Here is an 11291-nt window from a genome sequence, read left to right as displayed (position 1 = left end):
ACCTTGCACTTTGTCAAATCATTTTCTGAAGACAGTCATTATAATATATTTGGTTTTTTTTTTTTCTTTTTTTTTGGGATTCAGGTAGACATCTAACTCATTTTCTCTTTTCTTTTCTTCTTACTAAATTAGTTAAAATATTAACAAATAAATTTTAAAATAAAACAATCATAAAATACTTAAAAACATTTTTTACCTTTATATCACACCAAAACATTTTTTTTCAACCACCCCACAAAAAATAACTCCTCAAAAAAAAAAAAAAAAATGTCAAATACACCCATCTATTCTTCTATAAATGGAATTACTTATATACAATTGACAGCCATCAATGCTCAATAAATAAATAAATAAGAAAAAAAAAAAGAAAAAAAAGAAAAGAAGACTGTCATCACAATAAATGATAGATTCATGATGATTCATGATTGAATTAGTAGAGCTTTAAATGCTGAATAAGTCACAATACAAAATCAACATCCAAAAGAAAAAAAAGAAAAATCCAGAATTCCTGACGCATGTAAGAGCATCTCCATTTGAAAACTGACATTTAATTTCTATAGTGATTGATCGTGGCCTGAGTCCAAATGGGTATCAAAATTTCCCCTCCTCTTCTAAATTGGTTGTATCTTCATACGCAAGTAGCCGAGAGAAAAAAAAATGGTGAGATGGAAGAAAAGTAGAAAGATCGAGAGATGTTTCATTTTTCTGGAATTCGTAGCAATCTGTTTGTTCAGATTTTCTACTTGGGAAGGAACACGGAGGGCCGATGCGACATCAGCACCATTGTTGAATTGACAGGGGTCACTCACACATTATCAATATATCATGCTTTTTATCTTGCCTTTATGTCCCATTTTTCATGTTTATGTCACCCTTTTCTCCAATAAGTTAACAAGCCCCGAAAAAAGTTTCAAAGTTTGAACAAACCTTTACTGCCCAATTCCCATCCATCCTATTTTCATAAATTTCTTTTCTTTTTTTCTTTTTTTCAAAGCAAGAAAAAGATTAGACCACCATTGCATGTCAGACAAGGTTTTCAGTGACGGATTGAGATCCCATGCAATAATATTATGCTGGGTGTAATATATTTTATTCATACTGTTCGTTTTAAATAGAAAAATGCTATGAGGAAAAAAAAAATATAATTATTTATATTAATGTTTTCACTTGAAATAAAAGTGAATTAAATCTATTAATGAATTAGTTAAATCCATATTCTGTATAAATTTGCTACGGTCACTGTCCAGTGACATGTATTTACCTAATACCTGAAGAAAAATCAGGCCCTGTCTTCTGAAAATTGATGTGATATTATATTCTCAAAATTACTTAAACAAAAATGTAGTAATACGTCATTGTGAAAATATTCCTAAAGGTCTTGGAAAAAAAACATGTGAGAAAACTCCCGTCTCATTTTATTTTATTTTTTTTAAAATTTTTATATTATATCAACCACTTTTAATATTATTTTAAATAAAAAATTTACTACAAAACATAAGAACATGTTAGGATGACACATTTGTTTTTATTATATTTTATTATTTTTGAAATACATGTTTAGGTTGTTTTGCTAAATTTGAATTATACTCAAGTTTTATCATTTTTTTTTTAATTTTGTCTCAGATTTTTATAAAAAATTTAAAACTTCTTTCTACTTTATATCACATCAGTCATTTTTTATTACTAAAAAAAAAACTCTCACCTAAAATAGTTTGACCATACAATCCCGTCAATTTACCACCATGATCTTGACAGAATTTTCATTACGGGACCCTACAATCCAGAACATTTTATATGCAATTATTCACATATATTTATCATATTTATTTCATTTTGATTAATGCGGTGTGTTTTAAATAGCTTTTATTTTCTTTAGGTAAATGATTAACATGAAAAATCACTTAAAATACGTCATGTCAACCGGTATGAAATAAGTATGATGAATAGGTGTGAAAACAATTATTACTCATTTTACAAACCAATAAATAAAATAAAAAAAAATAATTCTTTTGATCCTAAAGTAAATAATACAGTTAATGAAAGGAGTAATGCTACAACTATCCCACACGTTGTCATGTGTGAATGAAGCCACATCAGACATTAAATTTTTTTTTTTTTTTTTTTTTTTTTAAGATAGACATTAAATTATTTTAACACCACTTAAAATACGTAATATTAGCCGGTGTGAAATTTGTGTGATAAATGAGTATGAATAATATCATTACTTATTTTACGAACTAATAAATAAAAAAATAATAATAATTCTCTTCATCCTAAGATAAATAATAAAATTTGAAATGACAAGATTGTTAATGAAAAAAGTAATGTTGCACTTAGAATTTGTTTACACGGTTAGCATGCGATTGGAGTTACATAAGCCACTAAAAAAATATTAACATCATCCAATCACATGATGACATGAGTCAAAAAGTTACAAAAGACTTGTAAAAGAGTTGCAAGTCTAGTATTTTTCTATTAAAATGAGTAATGATATAGGTACAACTCTTTTATAACTTGCTAAAAAATATCAACATGTGAATGAAGTCACAACAACTACACACAAAAAAAAAAAAAAAAAAAAAAAAAAAAAAAAAAAGAGTTAACACTCTAATTACATGTTAACATGTGTCAACAAATTATAAAAGAATTGTAAGTCTAACATTTTTCTAATGAAAAGAATAATTTTACACTTATAACTATTTTATCACTTATTAACGTGTGTTAATGTGTGATTGGTCTCTTTTATGTTAGAGATGATATTAATATTAGAGAAATTTTATTATTCTTAACAATATTAAATAATATGAAAAAGCTGCAAATTTTTTAATATAACTAACAAAAAAAAAAAAACCTGCACTTACGCGTGGTGCTGGAAGTTAGAAACTGAAAAGTGGAACCTGCGTAATCTGACAGTCATATGTAAGCCTCTAAATAGGCCCATCCTCGTCCTTGCAAACTGTCTTTTTACTTTTATGTCCCGAAACGTTTCACCCTACTACCCTTTTCGGCCTAACCGAAACCTCCACTGTCAGCTAGTGCCCGTACGGTCAGACGGAAATTCTTTTAAAAATAAATCCGACCGTTGCGTCCTCCCACTCCCATGGTCCCACGAACAAACAGTACATCTTTTACAGTCTGTGCTGAGTTGCCGTATTTGACACGTGGCGTGCAGGGAGAAGAGGACACAGGCTGGGGGGAAGTGACAAAGGTGGGGGACCCGGGGCTCGCTGACCAATGTGCGTGGTGGTGGTGATTGTGACGTGACCCGCGGGTGAGGACTGCGGGCTTGCTGGTTAGGTGGGTTTTTTTTTTTTTTTTTTGTTTTTAGATTTCTGGTCCCGACCACGATCTCCTTCACCGTCTAACGGTCACCTTATCGGGGTTCTCGCTACTTTGAAATCCCTATTTTGTTGCTCCTCGCCACCCGTGTTAAACAAAAATACAAAATAAATTATTTGTTTACTTTCTTCCCGGATTACCCTTCTCGGGGTTTTTTTTTTTTTTTTTTTTTTTGTGATTTTTCTAGATCAGGTAAAATACGTTATTTGATATAGGAATGATCTACTTGGTTATCTTTCATTGGCTGACGGACAACGCCTGACTCACATAGGTATGGTCTACTTGGTTAGCTTTCATATATAAATATTAAATATATCTTATTATTAATAATACTTATGAACATATATAAATGTTATAATATACATACGATATATATATATATATATACACACACACTAAAATACTCACATATTAGATAATTAATTTTTTTTAACAATGATTAATTCAAGAGTTGATGTGACATTATATTAGCGTGTATATATATATTTACATATATTTACATATATATGAGCTTTAACGAATCGAACCGAATCGAGTTTATAAAACATTATTCTTAAGTTTGAATCGAATCGAGTCGAGTTGAGCTTATTTTAGTTCGGCTCATCATATTCAAGCAATAATTATTATTCGAGCTTAACTCTTTTATTTAAATGAGCTCATATCTGCCGAGTTGAAACGGTTCATAAAAAGCATGAATTATTTATAGCCGCCACAGATATAATGTTATGTAGTTAATGTACAATCTCTTATTTTCATTTCTTTTACCTTTATTTTTGTCACAAGCAAAATTTTTCTTTTTCTTTTGTGATTCTAATGAGGCGTTTAAAACTCTTTGGGTGTATGTATTGCATGAGATTATTTTCTTTAATACCTACAATAGATAACAAAAAAACCACTAAAATGAATTTATGCAAACTTGAATTCAACAAAAATCTCATTTTTCAGTAGTGTGAAAGGGAAATTGACAAAAAATAAAATAAAATATTATATATAATAGTTAAGGTCACCTTAATTTGGTCAATCCAAGTTATTTAAAAGCATTAACATAATTATTATTATTATTATTTTGCTTCTTATTGGCATTTAAATGGAGGATAGTATTTGAAGATAATATGTAGAGCCAGGAAGAATTACTTTGTTGTCCAAAAGAAAAACCAAAGGGCCACCACTTTGAAGGTTCTCTAACAACTCTAATAAGATAAATAAATAACTATATACTAGGAAATCAGTAAAATATAACTTATGAACATTCGAAAGCAGTGGAAGGGAATGATCTGTGAAAGTATCAGATTCAAAGCTTGTTTGGACCCAAAAAAAAAAAAAGTCAAACAGTTAAAAGGACCTATTAGGCATTAAATTTCTGTTAAAGCCCCTTTTTAATTTCTCAAATTCATTAGAAATTTCTGTTAAATTCTATTGGAGGATGCCAATTAAAATGCCTAATTTAAAATACCCTATTTTGTTTTTCTAAAAAACAATTTTCTCTATTGACCCACACCCATTACTTTCTTTTGTTTTGTTTTTTTTTTTTTAATTTTCAATTAAGGATAAATTTATATTTTTATAAATTTGTATCTTTAGTTAATTTTGATAATTTGAAGTTACCATTGCAACTCTTAATACTTCCTGGAGTAAAGTGAAGTTTTTTCAATGAAATATTTATGTAAATGGAGACAATGTTTTAATTAAAAAAAAAAACAAAAAAAAAAACTTTAGTTCAGAGGAAATGAAATCTATTTTTCTTTTTGGGGGTCAATGAGAACTATATTTGGTAATTACAGAGAGCATCTCGCAATTATTTCACCATCTTTCCAGAAAAGGAAAACAATTCAAGGGTAATCAGGTCAATTTGAAAAACAAAAACAGATACCCCGTAATCAGGGGTAATTCTGTCAACAAAAAAAAAAAAAAAAATCTGACAGGTTTGCACCAGGCTGAATCAAGCGGTCGTCAGATAAGTGATTTCCAATTGGGCATGGGATTTAACGGCGAAAACAAAAGGGAATAAAATTAAAAACAAAAAATAGAAAAACAAAAAGGAAAGCATAAGAAACATAAAAAAATAAAATGTAAAAAACAGAGAAACATCAAAAGACAGCAAGGGAATTCAAAAACTTTCAAAAACACCAACAAAGTCTTCTGAATTTTTGTTTTCAAGGCTCTCTCTCTCTCTCTCTCTCTCTCTGAGAGACCTCTGGAACCCTAGGCCCCAATCCCTCCATGAAGCTCTGAAATTACCTTTCAGACCCCTGCCTCGCCGGAGATACCGCGGAAATGGCCGAGAAGCCGCCGCCGGTGGATTACCTTCTTCTTCAATCGTCTAGGGTTTCAGCGCGCTCTCTGAGCCCCACATAGAGAAGCCACAACCGTGGGATCAAACTGAGAGAGAGAGAATTGTACATATCATTATAGATACGTACATTCGTTGAGGACCGTCTGATTGGTTATGGCGAAGGGGGGATTGGAGAGGCTTCGGAGGATCGTGCGGACGGTTTTCTTCATGGTGGCGATGGTGGCGTCGCTGCTCGTGTCGTCGCTGGCGGTGCTGGTGGCCGTAGGGGACGTGCTCGTGCCCTGCGTTCTGATCTCGAGCTTTACGTGTGTGCGGTGCTACGGCTTCAAAGAGCACTTGCGTCGATACGCGTTCAAGAGCTCCTTGACCGATATTCCTCTCGTCTCCGTTGTCAGATCTCTCATTATTATCTGTATGCTTCTCTATTTTCTTCGCCTCTTTTCCCTTTTCGGTATATATAAGATTTTCGAAGGAATTTTTTTTTTGAAGGAATTATGATTTTCATTTTCTGTCCTATCATGTGTATTCATTCAGGCTATGATTTTATTTATTTATTTATTCAGAAACTTGTTTTCGCTGAATTTCAGCTTGTGTTTACTTGTTGGGAAAGTAGATGAAAAAAAGAGAAACAAGAAGCTTTTGTGGACAACTTCTTTCTTTCGTTCTTTTTATTTTTTTGGTCTGCTTGATCCAGATGAAAAGAAAAGTTCATTTCAAGTGAGCTAGAACTGTTTTTAACCTTTTTTTCATCTTTTCTTTTATGTCAAAAACATCAATTTTTTAATCATATTTATACTTCGGTGGGGTTTTTCTTTGATTTTTTTTTTTTTTTTTAAAAAGACTTTTTTATAATTGTTTAAGATTCAAATAACATAAACTCTATGATTCTTTTTTATTTCCCGTTTGCTAAATTCTCTATGCGAACATATGAAAGAAAATTTATAATTCTCGGGAGAGGTAAAACCTGATTTTTTCATACCGTCTTCAATTTTCTTTTTTTAATGCAAGTTTTCAAGATATTTCCTTGACCAAATCTTATAGATTTCACATATAGAATGGTAGAGAAACTGATGGGACCCATACTCTTTCCGATTTTTGGTTCTTTTTTTATTTTTATTTTTTATGCATTTCATTTATGTGCTTAGCCAGTGTTTTGTGACTGCAGGTGTTTATTCAATGTGTGATGCCCCTGCTCTCTCCCACGGTCCATACCTTGGAACTGTGACCCTGTGTTCATTTGTCTCAATTCTTCTACTCTCAGTTAAGGCCTGTGTTTTCACTGTGAATTCTCAAATTGAGGCTGAAGCCTCATCTTCCCTTTCTAGGCAGAAGCTTCATTTGAAGAAGTCATGGGGAATGCCCGTCTTGTTTCTTTCATCCGTAGTCTTTGCCCTTGGCCATACCGTGGTTGCATACAGAACAAGCTGCAGAGCGCGGAGAAAGCTCCTGTTTCACCGAGTTGACCCTGAAGCAGTAAGTTTGGGTAGTTTTATCTTGTGGTTTCTTTAATTTCAAAGTGGATTGCTTATAGTAAGATACTTGTGTAAAGTGTTGTAAATGTGCAGTCCTATAAGCAATTATATGAGTATGCTTTCTTTCCTGCTAGACCTTTACGTTGGTGCATGTGCTTGCTTCTATAAAACTACTTTATGCCAACTATGTTGTCTTAATTAATTGTCGTCAATTTTTCAATTGCCTCTCTATGGATATATATTTTTGCTGACCACTCTTTGTGTCAAATTGATAGGTCCTTTCATGTAAAAATGTCTTCTCTGGCTTCCAGAAGGTACCGCGATCTCCTACTCCCTCTGGAGGAAAGACCCCAAAGAGTGATAGTGAAATGAGGCGAAAGCCTTTAGGCTCAGTGCGTGATGAAGGGGAAATTCCGATCAGATTACTTTCCGACATTGATAGTTTATTCATGATATGCCGAGGGCTTACACTGCATTACAAGCTCAACTTGCCAGGTTCTCCACCTCGTTCGTTATCCTCCATGACCTTTCTTGAACCAAGTCCTAGTTGCACCTCACCAAAAATGGCCGGGGGAAGGCCAAAACTTGAGAGGCATCCATTAAGTGTGTTGTCAAAAAGCCATTATCATCCACTTCACAGGAGCTATAGCAATCAATTTCACAGCTCTTCGCTATATGCTCCGTTATTGGATGGTTCCTCAACTCCTGTTCTTTCTGAAGAAATCCCTGTCTTGAGCCTAGATGATGTTGGTGAGGAGGGTGGAGTTAGTAATGTGAACTCTGGGATTTTAGAGAAGGACCTGCAGGCCAATGGTCAGTTTGGAGTTGTTCTAGTGCATGGATTTGGGGGTGGGGTCTTCTCGTGGAGGCATGTGATGGGGGTGCTGTCTAGGCAGGTTGGTTGCATGGTTGCCGCTTTTGATCGGCCTGGATGGGGATTAACTTCAAGACCACGCCGGGAGGATTGGGAGGAAAAAGAATTGCCTAATCCTTATAAGCTTGATACTCAGGTGGTTGCATGCTATTATTCCTTTCTTTTCCTGATAATCATACTCATATCTTACCACATGGGGTAGGTCCCCCACTCATTATTATGGGTTCAACTTGGATATCTCTCTCTTTTGGAAGGGGAAGAGATACACTGAGGCTACAAATGCTGGTTGTACGGGTATCTACTCTTAATAGATGTTATTTTATTGTTATTTATAGTAGTGCTGTATGGGAAAGGTGGGAATTTAAATCAAATGCCCTCGGTGCTGGCTTTGTCAACATATTTGGAGTTTTGGGATTGGGCTTGGATGCAGTTAGAGTCCTAGCATCAATCATGGTGTAGGAGTCTCCAGTTTCAAATCCAAAGCCTGCATTTCCTGCTGCCAAATGCAGCATGAAGTGTGCTGGGTTGAGTGATCCATTTGAAGTAAACTTAAAGCCATTTGAATTGTACTGTGGGCATTTCCACTATGTTGATCTATTGATCCTGTTCTGGTTGTTTTTATGGTCTTTTTCTCCACACATTTTTGTAGGGGTTAATTTATATTTGAAACTCTTAATTTTCTTATGATTTTTATGATTTGATGTTTCAGGTAGACCTGCTTCTTTCTTTCTGTTCTGAGATGGGGTTTTCTTCAGTAGTTCTTGTTGGGCATGATGACGGAGGCCTACTTGCTTTAAAGGCTGCACAAAGAGTCCAAACATCATTGAATTCTTTCAATGTGAGTACACCCTCCTTCCTTTTCTATGCCTCTTGTGTTTCAGTCATTTGGTACAAATATCTGAAAACTTTTATTAGAGTACTGAAACTTCTCCTTGTCGGCTAATTTTCATCGTTCAGGTTGTAATTCAAGGGGTAGTACTGCTTAGTGTTAGTTTGACGAGAGAAGTGGTTCCAGCCTTTGCAAGGATTCTTTTGCGCACTTCACTTGGGAAGAAGCACTTGGTTCGTCCTTTACTTCGTACAGAAATCACTCAAGTGATTAATCGGCGTGCATGGTATGATGCTTCCAAGTTAACAACAGAGATCTTAAGCCTCCATAAGGTATGTCTGCATCTCCTTAAATCATAGCATAGTTTTATATGCATCTTACTGTCTTAAAAACGGTAGAATAAACATAATGTGGTTAAAGCAGTATTTATTATAAACATTTTCTGTGGAAGAAATCAGTCATTAAATCTTCCAGCAACTTATTAGCATTCTACTATTATAGGATACAGACGCTTCTCATGGACTTGAATCAGCAAAAGAAAATCTGAATACACTTAGCTATTCAAGATTGGTAGCATTGTTTTGATAGTTTTCATTTGGCTGTAGGAAAGTAGTGTGGGAATGAAAGTAAATTGTTGGGGAAGGGAATTTTTTATGATATACACAACTTTTGATGTTGTAGACTTTTTCATCAAAGTTATCTAGGCTTTTGGGATCAGTCTCTTCCTCACAGATTACTTATTGATTAAAGGGAAATATAAGTCATTAGCATATTAGTTTCTATACATCAATCCTAAATGATGCTAGGATTTTTTTTCCCTGGTTAATAAGTGACATGCAAAGAGATTTCCTTCAAGATTGTATACAAAATAGTACTTGATTTGTAAAGAAAAATAGAACACTCTAGATTAATATCTTTCCTCATGAATCTGAGGGCAAAACAATAATTAATCAATATTGTGGGGGATGTGTTTGAGGAATGAAAAATTTGGCCAACTTTTGGTTTCATTTCCTGCAATTCCCATCTTCATATATTAATTTGGAAAACTTGCGTTTCTTCGTAAATGAGAAATTGTGCATTTCAGAAGACTCCCCTCTATTTTTCATAGTATAATGTGGTTCAAACTGTTGTCTTCATCCTCAACATTTTCACCTATCCTTGTCCTGCTGCACTTGAACTATAGTTGGGTTAGGGTGTCATACAGTGCACAGCTCCAAAGCATAGTGATTTGTACTATTAGTGGTTATAACTTCAGTCTGTTTAACCATAGTTGGACAACTGCTTTTTATGCAATCAGGCGCCCCTATGTGTAGAAGGTTGGGATACAGCACTCCATGAGATAGGTAGACTGTCATCTGAGACAGTCCTTTCACCACAAAATGCAGAATCATTGCTAAAAGCAGTTGAAGCCATGCCCGTGTTGGTTATCAACGGAGCTGAAGATGCCTTTGTCACTCTCAAATCTTCTCAAGCCATGGCTTCAAAATTTGTAAATTCTGTAAGTATCTTTCTACTATTTCCTTTTTCTATTATTACTTCACCAATATTAAAGTCAACCAAACTTTGTGATAATAAATCCTGTTGTGTCACTTCAACAATATTATAGTGGTAAAAATCCTAAGCAAATGCCTTCTCTTTTGCGGTTTCTTGGGCTGGGAGAGTTTTTAGAAATCCTTGAATATCATATACACAAACTTTTGTTTTTTCAAAATGATAAAAATAATTACCTCTTTAATCAATTGATCTGATCTTTACCATGATTTATTGCCATGCAGAGACTGGTTGCTATATCTGGTTGTGGCCATCTTCCACATGAGGAGTGCCCCAAGGCACTGCTAGCAGCTATATCACCCTTCATAAGCAGACTCTTGTTTAATCCAGACTTGCAAAACCAATAGGAAACGTTTTTAACTTGTAATAGGGGGTCGCTATTTGTTTTTGGGGCTTTCCTTTTTTCCTTTCTTATTTTCATTTTGCTTTTATTTTTCTTTTCCTTCTTTTTTCGTCCTTTTTGTTTAAATCTTTTCTTTTCTTTTCTTTCAGTCAATTTACCCCAAGAGAAAGGGGCAAAATGCCATATTTTCTTTTGGGTATTTTTGATGCGCTAGTCGTCCTGGGTTTTAGGGCTCTCTCACTTGTAATTTTGGTTTTTTTTTTTTTTTGGGGGGGGGGGGGGGGGGGGGTTCATAAATGGTTGTGGAAGGTAGCATATATTTGTACATGTATCACACATTGGGAATTCATGCATTTGAGCATGGTTTTGTCTCACAAACTACCCCTGTAATTATTTTATGAAGGCACCAATGGCTTTAGCCATAGGCTTAGAATTTGACAGGCTGGTTGAGGGGAGGGGGGGTTAGGCCCATTACTGCATACCAAAAAGAAGAAAAAACTGCCAGAGCATGTCCAGCTCCTTGTTCATAGTTTAATTGAATAAACTATGAACAACTCGTAGAGGCGTTCACGTTGTATGACACAATGCAA

General features: G+C 34.3%; 1 protein-coding gene across 1 annotated transcript; it reads left to right on the top strand.

Annotated features, from left to right (window-relative positions):
- The first annotated feature begins 5434 nt into the window (after nt 1–5434).
- Nucleotides 5435–10930, top strand: LOC133863816 (uncharacterized). Its single transcript, XM_062299924.1, has 7 exons — nt 5435–6044; nt 6798–7105; nt 7380–8114; nt 8688–8816; nt 8936–9139; nt 10105–10305; nt 10583–10930. The coding sequence occupies exons 1-7, from the start codon at nt 5786–5788 to the stop codon at nt 10703–10705; spliced, it is 1959 nt and encodes a 652-aa protein (XP_062155908.1). The 5' UTR covers nt 5435–5785; the 3' UTR covers nt 10706–10930.
- Nucleotides 10931–11291: the final 361 nt, after the last annotated feature.

Source organism: Alnus glutinosa, chromosome 3 (assembly GCF_958979055.1).
Source record: "Alnus glutinosa chromosome 3, dhAlnGlut1.1, whole genome shotgun sequence".
NCBI lineage: Eukaryota > Viridiplantae > Streptophyta > Magnoliopsida > Fagales > Betulaceae > Alnus > Alnus glutinosa.
Note: the sequence above shows the minus strand (reverse complement) of the source record. Positions and strands in the feature narration are given on the sequence as shown.